Below are 19,643 nucleotides of genomic sequence, written 5' to 3'. Positions count from 1 at the left end.
ATAGTAATGGAAAAAAAACTGTATGAAGACCATGAACCTATAAGTAAGGTTTTGATTAAAAAAAACATGAATGAGAGGGCCCATAAATAAAAAATGGTGCAGGAAAACTGATGACATGACTGGTGACAGCAGAAGAGCACTGACTGGGGCTTGCTGAGACTTAAAGCCAGAAAAGAAGTCTAATTATTTTCTCATTTTTCCCCCCCATAGCCTGCTATTCTCCATTCAGTACAGTTCACTAAAAGAGACTGCCAGAGAATGCTTTTCACCTCTTGAAGTAAAGCTTAAATCCCCACCCCACCCCTATCCCCCAGCTCAATCAAATCAATGTTACTCAGTTTTTTTGTAAAATTATTCCTTCTGTAGTGCCCACACTGTTTTACTATGACATACAGATGGATTTATCTGACAGCCAGATGCTTTTTCTTGTTTGACAATAGCTTGGATATAATGGAATGACTGTCGTGAAAATGATATTATTTTTACATACATATCATACATATTATCTTTGTATATGCACCACCTTTCTTATCTTCGTTGATATATTGGGGTTTCCATACAACATTGCTAATGGACTCAACACTTTTTAATTTATTGCGTTGGTTGTATGTATTTCCTTACTTGCTTTTTTATTGCATACAGCACTTTCAAATTCCAATTCTAATATCTGAGTATTCTGAAGAATCAAATGACAATTTTGAAAGGGTGTAATATCATCATCAAATCTGTGGTATAACAAGAATAAAAATAATTGCGAAGCTGTAGGTTTCACAACCATGAAATAAATATTTCTGCACAAAGGAATCATTGAATCTGCTGTACTCTACATCTACACTGTCTTATCAAATATTCTGCTTGATTTGGAGACCACACATTGACTGAATGTAAAGTGAGAGAACGTTGTCAAAATCAGCATTAAACATCAGTCAATGACTTCCCCTGAGCTGAAAACACTATTTATTTTTAATCAAAGCGTTTGTTATACTCGTGTGGATGAAAGTGCCCATGTCTTGTATTCATAGCGTTGGACAATCTGTCAAGAAACTATTTGCTTCACAGCTAGTTTTGCTCAAGGGAACCAGCAGTAGGTGCTTGCGGTCACACTCAAACAGTGAATTGGTCAGAGGATGGATCAAGCAGCTATTCATTGATTCCTCCAGAACTACTACAGTGTTAAAAGGGCAAAGAACCAAATCAGAAGGAGGCTTTTAAATAAGATAGTGGTGAAATACGACTCCACAAAGCAAATAGCTCAATCATGTCCACTGTCAGAACTAATCAGGTTCGAGCAATAACTTACTGATCATAAATATTGTTTTCTACAGGAATCAAAACAAATACCTGCTCAAACCAAGGTCATTCACATCTGTCGCCAATCATATCAACAAAATAAACCTCTGCAGGCCTTCTGTACCCAGAGCAGAAGTGAGAGAGCAGGTGATGGAAAAGTTTACTGAGTTAAAATGAAGAGCGGATGGTTCCAGAGAAGATGATACAGAGTTCAGAAAAGCACCTGGGATTTGATGCTTTTGTAGCCGCATCAGAGATCTGATGAAATGTATTATGCATCATTTCCAAAGATCCTCAATAAAGACACGGCCAGGTTTGGATAGAGTCAGCTTCTGAATCCAGATGTCTGGATGCCTTTAGCTCTGGTGATGATGAATAGGCTTGTAGAGACCATCAACAACTTGTTTCTCCATTATCCCAGCCACAGCACAGACTGGCCTCTTGTCTGCATCAATTTGAGTTGAGGGTTGACTTTGCCGAGCCTGCTGCAGACGACATACACTTCTCATCAGCTCCTACTGGAAGCCTGGAGTAGAACCTCTTTACAGTGAGCACAAGCCACTCACAGTAAAAACACAAAAATATTTGGTTGCTCACATTCCAAGGTGCTCCAACTCAGTACTCAGGCTCTCCCCCTTTCGACTGTATGACCAGCCTTAAACCCACACCAGAAAGAAAGAAGTGATTATGCATCCTTTTAGTTTGTCCATGGAAAGCCAGAATAATATCTGCTTAATAAATCTCCCTGCTCTCGATTCTCCTGTGTTGTTGTTTTCTATGTCATTTGATACATTTATGAAAAAAATCTGCAAGGAACCAAGGACAAAGATTTTTAAAAATCCTCCTACGTCAAGACTCTGTCAACATCTTGACCTGCGTACACACACTGAAGTCCCTGGCTTTTCCTGATACAACATCACACGTCTTGAGTTCTGCATACAATCTCTGCCTAATTACAGCAGAGAGTCCCACTGCTACCCTCTCTGCCTCTGGGCTCCTCACAGCACCAGGCTGTGCAGAATAATCTAAACAAAGATTTGGCCTTACCATACTCTAGTTATAAGATGCAGCACACCCCCACCAACATAAACACTGCAGCACCAGACCGAATTAAACTTATTGATGAGGTACACAACCCTGTGATAATTAGCTCTACTGCTAAATCTTTAAATCATCTCAAATCTCCCTAAGCTTAGCAGTCGTCTCCTCATGATGACTAATCTGCAGAGTGTACGCATTACCTAAAAAAAGATAAGGCATAACAGATGTCCTCTCCTATAACACATTGGGAATTTCTGGTAGATGTGGCAAGGTCTTCAAGATATGCAAGCAACAGTGTGAGGGAGGACCACCAAGGAGCATCAGGACACACAGACTGGGAGTCTGGCTGGAGTAAGCCTGGGTGCCGCTCTGTCTGAAGCCATAACAGACAATGTTGGGTGACCACAATGTAAAAGTAGAGTGTCTGACCACAAAAAACTCTTTTTTTCTTTTCTTTTTTTCTCTCTCACTATCTTTTTCTGTGTCTCAATATGCTTTGAAAGAAAGCACTTACTCATTTGAAAAGAGTAAAGGAACAAGCGCCAAAAAATATCTGGCGCTCGAGAAAAAAAGAACTATTAAACATTATTTAACATCAAAATGTCAACATAAAAACACTGTTTGACACACCAAATTTGTAGGACTGCACAGCTGCGATTCCAAAAAGGTTGAGATGCTATGAATAATGTGAATGTAAAAAAAAAAATGCAAACATTTGAAAATCTTTTGCTACCTTTTTTTCCATTACATGCAACTCTAACTATGCAAAGACTTGCATTTTAGTCTGAACCAAATAAGTATTTTATGTTCATCATCAGCCCTAAGCAGTAATTTAGTCCCACAGGCAGAATAAAAAGGGACGCACGGACTGTAACATCACCTGCTGGTTTCAGAAGAACCGTAGTGAAGCTGAGGATGGATTTCACTTGCAGTCACCATTTTGGCAGTGACTGAATTACATGAACCACATGCTAGTTACGCTTGCCGCAGTTCAAAAAGCGAGACTAATGCTGTCTTCACCAGCATTTGCATTTTTTTAAAGAAAAGAGAAGCATTTTTTCCCTTTATTCTTGTGACTGAAGTATTTATCCACCCTCCTACATTTTAACTACTTTATACTAAAAAAAACAGCAGAATATCTTACTTCGCATTACCCCTAAGCTAGGGGGAGCGAGGACTACACCAAAGGTGTGTTTGTCACGTGTGTCTGTGTTCAGTTCAGCCTATGACTAAACTCAAGACTCAGTTGTGTGCTGGTGTTCCTGTCACCCAAAGCACCAACATTATTCATTATTCAACTCTGATATTTAATGGTTTATTAAATATTCTAGACAAGGGAATTATTAAAAATGCACCCACCTTACAGTTGCCATTGGTTTCAGGGGAAATCATGTTCTGTGATCAAATATTTTCCTTGACCAAGCCGCAATATAAACATGTTTAGTTGAGCTCTAAAGTTGGACATCTTAACATGGGGGCCTGCAGGGATTGACTCAGTCTTAGAGTAAGCTTGAATTAGTCACTCAAAAGAATTGCATTTTTTTAACTTAATTGTTCACCTCTGGAGTCTCCTGCATATTCGGTCTAGAGAGGCGCTGAGAGCTTCCACAACACAATTCTGTTAACAAGCATCTGCAAAACATCCTGCTCTAGCTGTGTCAGTGCAGTTCCCACATCTTGTGACCACACAGAGCGATAGCCTTGGCTTTGGAATCCTGCTTCTATTTTGTTTGTTTTGCTGTTTCACCAATTCTTCCCTGAAACACACAAGCGGAGCTGAGGCACTGACAGATCGCTACACCAAACTTATCCCATAGACCTATTCAACCTTATTCATAACCAACCTCAATCTAACTGAGATCATGAATAGGATCTTCTCTCCACACAGTACATAAGTGGATTCTATGCTATTTCAATGCGCTTGCTGGGCTCACCAACATTTTTCTCAATCATTATTTATTTCAGCTGGTCCTCCCTGCAGCATTGAGAATAGAGGAAAAAAGGGTTTGAGGTTGCTGGCAGGACGAAGCGATACATTCTTTCTAAGACTCAGGTTCTATGTGGAGATATTTTACTCCACAGTTAAAATGACTAAATATTTGTATTGAAATTTTTTTAAAGGCAGTTTCATTGTGAATGGAAAGCTTCATTATCAGAATACTGTTTATGGATTTGTGTTTGTAATATTTTTCCTTGTGAGTGATTTTTCTTACCTGGCTAGCTGTCACTCTGCATCTGCTGTCCAGTCTGGCGGTTCCTTTTAGACAGCACAGGACTGGATGGGTGATTTAGCACACATTTGACTTGGAACAGAATGAATATCATGAGCAGATGATGCTTCCTAATGCCCAGCTAGCTGTGCCAACTGCCTTGCACATGTGCAGGGGACCATAGACAGTGAGAACAGAAGGCCTGGCAGGCCTCACCACAGCAAGACCTCAGTTTGCCCCCCCCCCCCCCCCCCACACACACACAGTCATCCACAAGGAGGACAGCACTAAAGTGCATAGTTGTCTCTATTCACCAAAGTATAGTAAAAGTGCTTTTGTGTTGACTCTGAACACAACAACATGACAAATTGTCAGTACAGGTATGTGGCAACCACCTGCAGTCCGATTTCAATCTGTTTGCAATTTGCACACATTTATTTCTTACATCATCAAATTGGATAATCAGGAGCCTGATCTGACTGGGACCCACAAGACACCCACCCACAAGGTGCTTGCATCACTCATGGAAGGCCTTAGTGTCCCCAGGCAAAAGATGTGCTGCTCTCACCTGCACTAAACCACATGTCACCAGTCCACAGGGAAACAAGGGGAAGCGAAGAGGTGAAACTGGATCACATAGGAGACAAAAAAGTGTGGGAAAGGAAAGTGGGAAGAGATAAGAAGTCTGGACAGACAAGGAAAAGGAGAAAAGAGAAAAACACACAAAAGACGAGAAGGAGATCCTACCCCTAAGAGTCAGAGGACAGACATTAGAGGGACCAACAGCTGGATCCAGCTGCTGAGTAACAGCTTTGTCACAGCTGCAAGAGGCTGACTGTCGCTCCGGAGACGTTCAACTGTTTTCTTTTTTCCGCTGTCTGTCTCCTTTCACAGCACTCTTACCCTTTCATAGAAAACTTTAAGCACTGCTGAGAGGTCGGCCTCACCTGCAGCAGACAGACCCTGTTAGTGAAATATCTTGTCCCACAAGCCCCTCATCCTTCCCTGCCAGATGTAGACTGGAAACCCCTCCAAAAGATTTTATATATAACATCTCTAACTTGAATGCATGCTAACATTTCAGATGATTGGTTACATTCTGTAATGATTCTCTACAACCCCCATGAATGCTTATTTTACCACTTGAAGAACAGCTACCAACAAGGAGTTCTGATTGCAAGTTTTGAAAATACCCGCTACTTTTATACCTCTCACACCAACAATACAGCTGTAACTTCATTGTTTAAAACATGTACATAAATTTAATAAAAAGGAACCTGTTACTTCTGCAAAGCAATTGGCTTTCTGAAAAAGTGGTTGATACAGTTTGATTTGCTCATTAAAACTAAATTATAAATCTTTCGAGACATTTATAAAAATGCTTAAATAAAAAAATCCCTCATCTCAGCTTGAAAAGTGAGACGTTACAGGTTTTATGGAAAATCTTTGGTTTTTTCGCTTCTTACCACACAACAAAATTATTTTATTGTCTCAGGCTCTAGAAATTGATGTTGGACATACAGAAACCATACTACATTTACAATTTTATATACCCGTATTGGCCCGAATATAAGACGGTGTTTTTTGCATTGAAATAAGATTAAAAAAGTGGGGGTCATCTTACATTCGGGATCTAGACATTATACCCATTCACAACGCTAGATGGCGCCAGATATCTTTAAAGCAAATACTGAACTTAATCCCCCAGGCCAACGCGAACCCCTGTCACGAAAAAGAAAAAGAAAAAGAGCGGGAGCACGAAGAAGAAAAATACAAAATAGCAGTAAGAAAGAAAAGAGAAGAAAATAAGAGGAGAGATAACAGAAAATGGAGAAGCGTAGCGTCAATCTGGAGAAAAGTGGGTCGAAGATCGGCCAGGTTTACCGGTAGCTGAGGAGAAGTTAGGATGCAAACTTCAAGATTATGGTGATAAATGAGGCAGAGTCTGAGGCAGAGGATGTTTGTGAGGAGTAATGTTCTGACATGACAGATATCAGCTACTCTCAAGTTCAAACCAGTTTGCATTATTTTATTGCAATGTTTTTCCTTATTCAGATTTGTTTCAAGACTACAGTTACAGTTAGACTTCACTTTCATGGTTAATGCAGTTATTGCAATTTTGTTGTTTTATCACAATAGATTGGTTTACATTCAAAAACCAGAAGCCATTCATTTACAAATGTGATTGCACTTTAGTTTACATATTTAAATTTTCAGAAATTAAGATGCGATAGACAGTTTTTGCATGATTTGAATGAGGCAAAATAACATGCTTTTCTCTCAGAATATACTGTTATAATCATTTGTTTCAGATGTACTGTAATTATTTTCTGTATAAAAATTAAATTTGGCGTTTAAAAATTCTTTTTTCAAACTTGAGTCTTGAAAAAGAGGGGGTCGTCTTATAATCAGGGTCGTCTTATATTCGGTCCAATATGGTACTTTATGATTAAGTTACACATTTTAAAGAACAACAAATAATAAAAGGTCCCAAAAAACTGCGATTAGTGTTGTCTTTTTGGTGCTCAAATACCCTCAACTTGGTTTCTCTACAAATGAACAAATCTTAATCTCAGCTTCGTATTCAAACATATCAAATTGAATGTTTAGTGATAACTTTCTCCTCTTCCTGTGCTGTTGGAAACAGAGGAGTAGTGGATATGCTGATGGATGTATGAGCACAGTAAATGTGCTCAGCTGTCTAAAACACAGAAACTTTGACCTGAACACCCACACTCTATCCAGATGTACATCAGTGTTTATGTTCGCTTCAGTGCCCCTGCTAGGCCCAGGAGTAAGTGTTCACGGAAGTATTACATTTGAAAACACATTAAGTAGCACATCCAGTTTCCCGCAATTTCACCATTCCATGAAAATACTGTTATATTGCAGAGCCACAACAAAGCATGATAGCGGAAGGAAAAAAGAAAGAGAAGACAAAAGAGAGTCAGCATGCCTCAAGCTAAACCAATCTCTCGGGTGGATAGACCAACCTCTTATTAAAACAGAAAAGTAAGCATTTTCACACAAATTACTTCCAAACACACTGTCTGGAAAGAATTGATTAGGGTTTGTGTGTCAACATGCTAGTGTAAAACAACTGATATAACTCATCTCTTTAGTTAATCTTCTTTGGGTATACTGGAAAAGTTTTAGTCTATGTGAGATGTTAGCAAAGCTTCATAGAAAGAAAAAGTTGACATTTACAGAGTGACTGAGGAAGTTTGGTGCCCCTTTCAGTCAGAATGATTGCATTTTACGTGACTGTTTAGTCAAAACAAGCATTTTTATGCACTACACAGGCAACTGTTGGCCGCTGAGTTTGACATTTGTGGATGGTATTTAAGATTTACAGATACATTTCTTAGCCTAGTTTTTTGGAGAAGCAGAGAGCTGCAGAAGTATCAAGTAGCTATTTTAAAAATGTTACTTAGTTTTTTTGTAAACCAGTTGATGACAAAATAAATTCTTGAAAATCCCAGCTGTCACTTTTATTTCAAGTTTATGTCAGAATGGATTCTAAAATACAAATTCAAATTCTCCTATGCAGCTGAAAAGTATATTCTAAAAAACAAAAAAACATTTGTAGTTCTCTTACTGCTGCGATCAAAGACACTGAAATGAAGGTCATTACTCCGGCTGTTTCATATATACTATTTATTACTTAAGCTATGTAACAGCTTTAAAATGTTCTTGTCAGTTCAGGTGTAACCCGTGGATTCCGGAAATGTAGTTGATTGAACAAATTGATAGTGATAATACTATGATCAATTTTTTCTTTCGGTCTATAATGGAACTATGGTATTCTTTCACAAACTGAAGCTTGAAGGCAGAGATTGGAAAAAACGAGACAAAAGTAATGCAGGCTTTCAAAAGTTCCCTTCGAAAACTAAAACCAACGTCTTTAACTTCTTTAATCAAACATTGATCTGAGTGTACAGTACAGAACAAAAATTGAGAAATTTATAACCTCACTACTCAACTGCCACATTTTTAGATTAGATTAAACATCTCAAGGACACCATGGTTTACAAAACAGGAAAGTGCATTATTAGCACCTGCCTGGTGGTCGCCAGTAGGTGGTTACTACACTATAGACTGCTGAAATCTAAGGAACTTGTGTAAAAAAAACACATTCTTTCAATCATTAATGGTTTCTTCCCAATGCAATGACTATTCCTTTCCCCATGGACTAGTTGCTTTTATGTTGCCAGGAATGGAGAATAGATTTCGAGTACCACTTCACTGAGGTACCTCTTTCAACAAGGCAGCCTTTAAAGTGCTCAATGAAATAATGTATTTGAGACTGACTGTAACTTAAACTGACTGTCGCTTTAAACGATTTTAAAAGACAGGTTTATGGTATTGTTGCAAACCAAAGCATTAAAGTCCTACACAATATGCTGAGGGGTTTTTTCAAACGAACTTGTGTGTCTCATTGAAAAGTTGCAAAGGTATCGTGAGTCAAGCAGCACATATGAACTAATGAATGCATGTTTACATGGCAAAAAAATGGGCAAATGTTCCCTCTCAAGCAGAAATGGGTGTTCGTCTCATGTTGCTGAGGGACAAGATGTCCATTCAATCACGAACATGGGGGAGGTGGGTTTAAAAATTAGGTCTGGCTTGTCCTCACGCCCAGCTAATGAGATATGAAGTGAGATCAGATAAGAATTTTGAGAGGGACAGACCTACAGACAGACAAGGAAGGCCCCCTACTAATGTCACCACCAACCCTCATGCCAGCGCTTGTCAGGGCTTATTTCCTCTTCAGCTGGCTGGAGACCCCTTCATGCTTCTTTAGTGGAGCCAGATGGACCCCCCCAAAACAGAGGGACAATTCTTGAAACGACAGACTTAAAAAGATAGGAAACCAACTGGAAAGTTTCATTCATTACAAGTAAAATAATACATAGGATAATTAATGGTAAATTACTTTACTGAAACTGGGGTGAGGAAGTCTGGCATGCATACCTCATAATTCCTCGTTATATGAGATTGTGTATTTCCCTCCTTCATTTAAGTCAGTTGAAAAGCCCTGATCATTATTGTTCTAATTTAATAAATAATCTTGAAGTAGTTACCCTTGCTATCATTCTTCGACACTGCACAGTGACAGTGTCATGTAATAGCATGTTTTCTTGCATTGCAATCCACTGTACAACATAGAGATCAAAAAAATAGTTGAAGAGACTATATTTTGGCATTTGAATAAATCAGATATGTATTAGATTACAGGAAGATAATTTGTTATTGTGGTTTCTTCTAACATCAGATCTGTGGTGTTCTATTCATCTACATTTCATCAATAAAACTTTAAAAACAGAGCCAAGCTAAATAACTAATAATGGAGAATAGAATTAATAATAGCTCATGAAATGTATTCACAATGCAAATGTGGTTTTTAAAATGTTGTTTTTCATGTCATACTTGATTTCCACTCTGAAGGATGACCCATTTTCATCTCATATATTAAATTACAAGACTGATTGCTCTTAACAGGCTTAAGTTCTTACATTTAGCTTGCTTTTTTTCACAGAATTCTTAAGTCATCCATAACAGATCTATGTATAACAAAAAGTGACAAACTATCATAGGAACGGTATTCTGGAGCCAGACTACAGCACAATAATCATAAACTGCTGTGATGATGACGTATTGGAGGGACAAAAATATCAAGCTGCTTCATGTGTTTGAGTGAATGATCACAATATTATTATCGCAATGGTTGTTTGGACAGTATTCCATATGGAAAAGGGGAATTTGTGATATCATCTGAAGAGAGTAAAGGCAGTCATCAGATGTTTTGTGGAGATGTTAGGATGTAGAGCTGGCACCCTGAGTAAGAACAGTCTGTTCTCAGACAGGCATGGCAAGCACATGTCTACAGCATCCAGGTTGGCTAGAAAGAGGCCAGAGAGCAGTGGTTTTATAGAACAGTCATCAAAAATGTCATAGTCTGAGACTAGCTTGAGTGCAGGTCCTGATGTTTTTTGAAGGCAATCAGAGAAAACCCAAAATCTGACCAGCTCTAGTTTAAAAGAAAACAAAATGCTGGATTTCTTCTATTTTCACAGACCATGAACTTCATGCCACACTGGAAAGAGTGATCATAGAACTTTTCAGTTCTCCAAAAACTACATTTTTTAATTATTCTTTGGTTCTGCTTCAAAATACTATGATCAATTTCAGTACATTCTGCTTTCTCCTCATCCTTGAGGTCCCTGTAATTTATAATTATGGGACCTCCCACAAAAAAAACCCTTGTAGCTTCTATTTCTGCAGACAAGCCAGAAGTCTTGGTAAAGGCTATGTCTCCTTTTACCCCTCCCTCTCCCAAGGCCAAACCCTGGGCCAAGATCCCATCTGTCTGAACGGCACTCTGTATCCAACTCCTTGATCCTTGCAATATTACAGCAGATTCTTGTGAAATAAAATTTGTTTGAATATCTGTACATGAGTAATGACTTACGTGAAGCAGAAGCTATATTTTTGCAAATTCTACTTTTTAATAAGAGAGTCAAAACTATTTTAACAATATTTGAATGAAAAGAAAGTGCAGTCATAATTGCTGTCATTTGTCAAGACTTTAATTTATCTTGTCATCTTGGGCCAAACCAGCCTAATTAAGGTGCCTTTTCAGAGTGAAGTGACTTGTATTTCTTTGGATAAAGGCCTGAATTTGTCTCTGTCTGTGAATAAGTGGAAAAACCCTTTGTGTCTGGTCTGACAGAAGAGCACTGCCTCTGTTACCCTGGAAACAACTTTGAGAGGTGAAAAGGAGGACAGCCAAAGACGAGATCATCTTGGCCTAAAAATGCAGGTAAATCTTCATGAAAACACTCCAATTTAAACAACTTTAACATTTAAAAAACAATTATTCTCAGGGACTGGCTCTTCATAAAATTTCTTTTGCCTCCTATTTCTTTGATACATTAGTATTTGGTCTGCTCCTCACAGATGTCCTAAAATTGAGTTCACACTATTAAATGAACTCCTTAAAATCAATCAAGTCACACATTGAAATCTATTAAAAAAAAAAAACCTACCTCAAGAATACAGGTTCCCGGAGCTGAGTTCTCCTTGACTGACACATTGTAGAAGTTCTTCTCGAAAGCAGGCTCATTGTCATTTATATCCTGAAGCACAATGTTTACCACAGCAGTGGAGGACAAGGGAGATTTACCGCCATCTATGGCCACCACAGTTATACTGGGATTTGGGTTCTTTTCATAATCCAGCTGTGAGAGCGTGGTGATAATCCCTGTAATTGAGTCTATACTGAACCAATTTGAGTAAGCACCTTGGTCTTGCAGGATGCTGTAGCTAATGTCACCATTGGGCCCCTGGTCTTTATCTCTAGCTGTCACCTGCAACACAAAGCTCCCCGGAAACACCACTTCAGGGATGACCTGCCTATACAATGGCTTGTCAAACAGAGGAGGGTTGTCATTGACATCAGTCACCTGGATGACGAAGGACGATTCTGCTCTGAGAGGAGGTGTGCCTGAGTCTGTTGCCATCACCCTCAGCTCATAGACATCTCTCTCCTCCCGGTCAAGAATCTTGTCTACACAAATTAGGTAGATTATGCTATCCTTTGTAGTCAGGGCAAATTTGCCATCGCCTCCCTCTAGTGAAACGTTTACATTAGCATACTCTCCATAGTCTGGGTCAGTGACTGAGATCCTGGCAACATACTGGCCTGGCTGCGCACCTTCAGAGATTCGGGGAGATCCATCCTCACTGAGAAAGATAATAGTCATGGTAGGCTGGTTGTCATTGTAATCTCTGACGTGAATGGTGACAAAAGCATTGGTGACCTCTGGCTGGGTTGCGTTGTCTTGTGCCTGAACCACCAGCTCATGGACTCTCCGCATCTCAAAGTCCAGGGGCTTGTTGAGTGTGATAATGCCACTGTGAGAGTTAATATCAAAGTAGCGGTTTGGGTCACTTTGTCTCCTGTTGATTTCATACAACACCATTCCATTGTCTCCTTCATCAGCATCTGTGGCAAACACCTGCAGGATATTGCTTCCTGGCTGGAGGTTCTCAGATATGATGGCATGGTAGCGGCTCTGGTTGAAAACAGGAGCGTTGTCGTTAATGTCTTGTACAGTAATATCTAATGTCATTTGATCAGTCCTTTTGGGGGAACCTCCATCAAAGGCCTCCAGAGACAAAGTATACGTGGATCTTTTCTCTCTATCTAGAATGCTGTTGACCACCAAGTCTAAATAGAGAACCTCGCTGCTTGCCCTCCTGGTCTCCAAAGTGAATGCCTGGCCAACATTTCCATCCTTGATGAGGTAGCCCTGTGTGGTAAGCTCACCTTTATCAGCATCCACAGCTGGCTCAAGAGGAAACCTGGTGCCGATGGCTGTCTGTTCTGGGATTTTAAATGTTACTTGCTTTCTTGGAAACATTGGGGCATGGTCATTTATGTCATTTACCTTAATGGTCACCTCCACAGTTACACCTGTCATGGTAACTGCAATGAAGTTGTATCTATCCCTAATTTCCCTATCCAGAACTTTAGCCGTTTTAATAATACCCGTGCTTTCATCTATGTCCAAATCACTACCCACGCCTGTGCCCTCATGGTCTGAGATGAAGTACAAGGATGCTGTGATGCCAGGAGGAAGTCCAACACTGATGTCCCCTACAATTGTACCAGTTGGCTGTTCTTCATCTAGTTGTAGCTCAAGTGTCCCTAGGACAACAGGTAAATGGACTGTTTGAAGCTCCAAGGCCAGATACACTAATAGCAATATCCTCCTGCTCCACCATCCCTCAAGTTGCAAAGGTTCCATTATAGACAACCCGAAACCCTTGGCAGCTTTCTTCATTCTGGCTTCTCTTTAAACCTGGAAACACACAGAGAAGGAATGCTAAGCAATATAACAACTTGAGAAAGAGCAGAAGCTATATATAAAAAGGGTACCATTGCTGTGTCAAAATATGGAGTAAGTTTTAGAAAAATAAGTGTATGCATTAAGCTTTTTCCCATATGCTTTGAGAGCTCTGTTCCTAACCACAGCTCATACAATAGCACCCGAACATAACATTTTCATAAGTTAACACCTTGTTCCTCCTACATGGCAGAATGCTCTACTCCGCTAAGGAAACATTGAAAACCAAGGGTAGTACCTCAAACAGACAGTCTTGGCTGCAACCATTCAACTTTTAATTAATTTTTTTCAGGAATCGCTCACCATTCTATTTACTACACCTAGCAAGTGTCATGCAAGTCTTAAGGTGATGTCCTAGATTCAGCACGTATATAACCATATTTAACTCATATGTATCTTCAATTTCTTGTGGAAGTTAAAAGTATAAATGTTAAATAAACAGGAACTCATTTCAATACTGATTTTAAAAATGGAACAAGTGTATTAGAATTCCTTCCATAAACAGTGAGGAAGCTGTGGTGATGAACCCACACCACAGGAAAGGATTTGTACTCGAGAATGACAAGCATTGTGGATACTGTGCAACAATGACTGTCACCACCCTCTGTAGGATAATCTGAAACCACTGAGCATGTCCTACAAAAAATATATTTTTCCATTAATAAAGAGAGCAACTTTTAATTTTTTCTTTTAATTCAAAAACTGTAGTTTTATCAAAGTTCGTAATTGCTTTGGCTGGTCTGCAAATTCAATTAATATTAATCTGAATAGAATGTTTGCTGGTGAACATTATGAGATTATACTGCATAATATTTTGAGGAATTAAGTCTCCAGTAAAAACATTGCGGGGCGGCACGGTGGTGCAGTGGTTAGCGCTGCTGCCTCACAACACGGCGGACCCGGGTTCGAGTCCCGCTCTGTGCGGAGTTCGCATGCTCTCCCCGTGTCTGCGTGGGTTCTCTCCGGGTTCTCCGGCTTCCTCCCACCTCCAAAAAGCATGCGCTTCAGGTTGATTGGCCAGTCCCAAATTGACCATAGGAGTGTGTGTGTGTGTGTGTGACTGGTTGTTTGTTTGTTTCTATGTGGCTCCGCGGTACACTGGCATCGTGCCCGGAGTGTCCCCCGCCTCACGCCCTGAGACTGCCAGGATAGGCACTGGCACCCCGCAACCTGCGTTAGCGGATTAAGCGGGTTGGAAAATGAATGAATGAATGAATGATAAAAACATTGCAATGCTCCCCCCAGTGGCTTTACTGAAGCCTGCAAGAAAACAATTCTGTGCTTTCATGTGTGTGGATGCCTGTGTGTGTGTGTGTGCCTGTGCATGTGTTTGTGTGTGTGCCTGTCCTTGAATGCAGTGTGGCCCCATCCGTGTTAGCCATGGTGGTGATGGTGGGTTTAAGTGACGGAGCAGTACAGCAGAGTTGAGGGGCTCCATGTCGTCTACCTCTCTCCTTTCTCTGGTTTTGCAGAGTTGTAATTGAGGGCTGCTGAAAGTTGGCCACAAGCACACAAGATTCCAGACTCAGTTCAGGTCTGCCATGATCCGGAGCCTGCATCACCATCAATACTACCTTAAATGTCATAAACTGGACTGAATTCAACTTTGTGTAAAAATAATTTTTGAAAAATATAAAATGAAATCCTTTGTACATACTAATTACTAGTTCTAAGATCTTTCATGGTTTAGGAATAAAAATGAACCCTGGATCAGATTGCTGTGATCATTCCTAATTCATATTAATCTCACAGGGGTCATTATATTTGCAAATAACAGGCTCATAAAGCCAAGCACTAGAAAATATGATCCTGTGAGATGCATTGTGAGAGCTGCCCTTAGCCAAAACATAAGCACATCCAGAACAGTCTAAAAATCAAGGCAGGACATTTAAGTCACAGCCCTCACATGCTTTACTAAAAACTGGGGATGTATTTTACAATATATTTAAAGCACAAAGGATGCCTTTTCAAAGACAGAATCTTTGTTCAAATGCCACAACTGAAATACACTGCATTCTCTAGTTGAGCTATAGTGGAGGACCCCTGCACAATGAGCAGCCTAATGGATATAGCAGAAACTGTGGGTAGGCTAATTGCACAAGGCCAGGTTGAGAAGGACATATGGTTTTAAGAGACTCTGTTTTAGAAAAAAAACAGAACTTTAAAGCCAAGACATTCGCCGAATATATAAGAAATACTGCAACACCCAGGCCACTATTACTGAGAGGTTCAGGTTGGAGATTTAGTGGCCATTTAGAAAATTGGACAGAGTGTTGGGCTTAAAAAGAAATGAGCATGAAAAAAGAAAGTATTAATAATAGCTACTGATGGTTGAAAGCTGTTGCTTTTTATAAGGGAATCTCATTGTGGCTTGGATTCAGATTTTCCTTGCATCATGTCCTTGATCATGGTGAGTCTCTTGCTCGAAGTTCAGTCTCAGTGAAGTTTTGTAAAACTCACAAAAAGCAGCAATGACATTTAATGGTTTAATTTGCACATTGCAAAAGCTTTATTTAGGAGACTTTTCTCAAATCTAACAAATATGTAACTTATGTTTTACTGCTTTTCTCATTGTAAGCCCTAACTATATAGAACTGACCCACTTTTACTTGAATCCTCTAAAGCAAGTCGAACAAACAAATCCAAGGTTTATAGGATTTACATGCAAATGAAACTTCTGTTTGAGTACAATTTGATATCATTCTGGGAATTCTTTTTTCATGACCTTAATCAGAATCAAACTGCCTGACAGCTGGGAACGCTGGGAACCCTTCTATACTGTGATCTATATGGACAAAATGCATTATTAATTTTTTATGATAGCTGAAAACTCAGTTGACGATATCTTTTTAACTCTTCAATCTTCTGTGACTATCAGTTGTCTTCAAGGCATCCAGGTCTTCAGTTTGGCAACACTTAAATCAGTCTGAACAAACACTGCTGCCTCCTTCCACAAACCAATGCCCATGTTATACAGACGAATCCAAAACCTCAAATGGAACAAAATTATTTTTAACCATTTAAATATTGTGATTAATTCTTCATTTTTTTCCAGAGACCAAAGTGGCCAAGTCCTGTCATTGTCATATGATGAATCATCAAAATCCAGTGTCTCAAACTAAAATCCTTCACTACACTCAAGATATCTAACAAACTAAATTTAGGGCTTTCATGATCCAACCACAGCATTTGATATCCCAAGTTGTGACCACAATGCTGGTTGCTTCCCAATTCATTAGAAGCATTTTCCCAAAGACCACATTGCAACTGCAATATGGCAATTAATAAAGCCAACCAATTTAATGACTAACAGGCCAAAAGGGTCACCGACAGCGACAGACTTGTCAAAAGAACTTCTAATTTTATGCCATAACTCCAGTTAACTCAAAGAAAACATGTGGTTTTGAGAAAACGTCGGGCTGCATGAAGCTCATTGAAGCTATAATGGAACCCACAGACAGAATTGCAGATTGACTGGACATACGGATGACAGGCTTTGTACAAAGCAAACTAAAAAGCTTGAATGTTTGCCAAACTATTGCTTCCAAAAAGAGTCGTTTTTCTTTGCCATACATTGGTCTCTGAAACATCAGTCTCTCCGCATGGAAAAAGTCCAGGAAAAGTCATCACAAGCCTTTGCATGCAAAAAACACTGAGCTCTTGGCCTGAAGGTTTCTGTGACAAAAAGAATCATCTCATTCTCACAGCAGGAGCAGCATAGGTTGGTTCAGATGTTTGTGAGATGGTATGGATAAAATCAAAGAAACACACTTCGCGTCTTTGAAGATGCCATCATCTGATATTGCCTTGGCGGTACTAGTGGTTGCATCATTGAAAACACATGTGCATCGAATTACAGTAGCAGGGGTGCAAGAAGTGCAAGGACAACTTTACTACGGGTCAAGCCAGAGCTCATCTAATCAGTATAACATTCCTGTGTCCAATAAAATGAGATTGGTTAGCATTTTGAAAAACTGATGATGTTCACAAAGGTTTGCCACTTTCAGCAATGATGTACTGTTTAATTTTCTTGATGAGTTCAATCAAACAAAAGTTCCGAATTTGACATCCTTGAAGTATGTAATTGCAATACAGATCTTACATTAATGCTCTACTCTGCACAAAAATAAGTGAAACCACAGCAACTACTGCCAGGCAGTCACAAACTTGTGCTGGTGCAGTCATTCTGGAGGAAAAGCTTCTTGGTTTTTTTGTTGTTTTTTTCATTCCTTTTAAGGAACACTCGTTCTAACAACATACACAAGCTTGAAAGAAATGTTTAGTTCATGCACTGTGTGGATTCATGACATTATCACTGGAATGCTATAAAAGATACAGAGGTCTGCAATTTTGATTTTGTCAGTCTGCAACCATCCAGTTTTCTGTTTCTTTTCATTCACTTATGCAGGACTGCCGGACTCAAATACTAGTAGCTATTATTATTCTGAAAAGAAAGGATGGACGGATTGATGGATGGATGGATGGATGGATGGATGGATGGATGGATGGATGGATGGATGGATGGATGGATGGATGGATGGATGGATGGATGGATGGATGGATGGATGGATGGATGGATGGATGGATGGATGGATGGATGGATGGATGGATGGATGGATGGACAGACCTGTTAGGCTCTGGTTCGTTGGTCTCATATAATCGTATATGTGATAATCTGTCTCATTCCTTATCAACAGCAGAGGTGGGACATAATTTGAAAAAAGGACCCCTGCTGATGACTGATGGTCATGAGGGAAAAGACAGTCTACACTCTTCGTAATGTCTCAAGACAAAATAAAAATTAAAAAAAAGAAGAAAAAAAAGAGTTTAATTACCCTGCTGCACCATGGCAACCATTGCTCACACAGCCCAAGTGCGCGGTGATGGAGCGCAGCGAAGACTTCATTCGTTTATTAATTGAGAGGAAGAGAAACCCTCTCACGGCCAACACATGTCTGCTGACACAAAAACTGTGGCGGTACGAGGACCCTCATTAGGTATGTGCTCAAGTGCAGTTAGACGGAGCCGGAGGCTCGACGGTAGCGCTCTGGACAATAACAGACCTCCGGAGACGAGAAGGATGTCCCACAGAGAGTTAAAAAACAAACACTGTGGCGTGACGTGAGGTTTGAGTACAGCATCCAACTCTCCTAAAAGTGTGCTACTCATGTGTGACACTACAGCCATATTTATTATAAAAATTAACACTTGGATAGTAAGAAAAAGATAATTATTTTTTTATATGCTTACACGCAATCTATCCATTTAGGATGAGCAAAAACTAACAATCCAAACCAAAACTTTCTTCAGATCGTTGGAAGTTTTTTTTTTTGTGTGTGTTTTTTTTTTTTTTTTGAAGAAACGCATCCAATGGCTCTAGAACTCAAAACATCTATTACGTGATCATGAAAGCGCTGTAAACAAGTCTTCAAAAAATAAGCTTGACTTTCATCATCCCTACCTCAGAAAGTTAGACAACTGCAGGACGGAGTTAAACATCAGAATAAGTGAAAGAAAAGCTGCGGTTCTGGATAAATCCCACTGATGGACAACTTCACCGCATCAGGTTACTGTTGGAGCGGAGAGATCCCTGGCATGCCCTGATGGATGGGCTACTCACATTCATCTGTTGCTCCGGTGTGATTACGAGAAGTCAAGCCAAGTTCCAGACTATCCGAATCCGTCTCAGTATTCCCTTACGGCATTCAAAGTGAAAGTTACATCCATTTCAGGACTTAATAACCACTGGCCGGTGAAAGATCCCACCCGATGAGCGGTATACGTGCGTCTTTGCTCAAGTCCCGCTCACTTCTTTCCGACTTGCCAGACAGAAATGATTCAAATGAAACAGTAACTTGTGACGAAAACTTTCTCTGCGTCTTCTTGAAGCAGACGTTATCGACTATGCAGACATCCGCCGTATGTCTGTCCGGTCAAGGAGACGCTACCGCCGCACACTGAGTGGAACCGATGTGTGGCCGCCAGCTCGACGTCTCTCTCCAAACGTAATTTATTCAACACGTGACGGAGCGCAGCCTCCTGCTCCTCTGACGTCCACGCTGCCGCTGCCGCTGCCGCTGCCGCTGCCGCTGCCGCTGCCGCTGCCGCTGCCGCTGCCGCTGCCGCTGCCGCTGCCGCTGCCGCTGCCGCTGCCGCTGCCGCTGCCGCTGCCGCTGCCGCTGCCGCTGCC

General features: G+C 40.2%; 1 protein-coding gene across 1 annotated transcript in view; it reads right to left on the bottom strand.

The window, feature by feature from the left end:
• The window catches only part of LOC137597079 (protocadherin-16-like), an 83,280-nt gene extending 63,936 nt beyond the window's left edge, over window positions 1-19,344 (bottom strand). The window contains exons 1-2 of the mRNA XM_068318011.1: window positions 19,074-19,344; window positions 11,591-13,408 (exon numbers count right to left, since the gene is read on the bottom strand). Of these exons, the coding sequence (XP_068174112.1) occupies window positions 11,591-13,390 (1,800 nt within the window). The 5' untranslated portion in view covers window positions 13,391-13,408; window positions 19,074-19,344. The remainder of the gene's footprint in view (window positions 1-11,590; window positions 13,409-19,073) is intronic.
• Window positions 19,345-19,643: the final 299 nt, after the last annotated feature.

Source organism: Antennarius striatus, chromosome 6, assembly GCF_040054535.1.
Source record: "Antennarius striatus isolate MH-2024 chromosome 6, ASM4005453v1, whole genome shotgun sequence".
Taxonomy (NCBI): domain Eukaryota; kingdom Metazoa; phylum Chordata; class Actinopteri; order Lophiiformes; family Antennariidae; genus Antennarius; species Antennarius striatus.
Note: the sequence above shows the minus strand (reverse complement) of the source record. Positions and strands in the feature narration are given on the sequence as shown.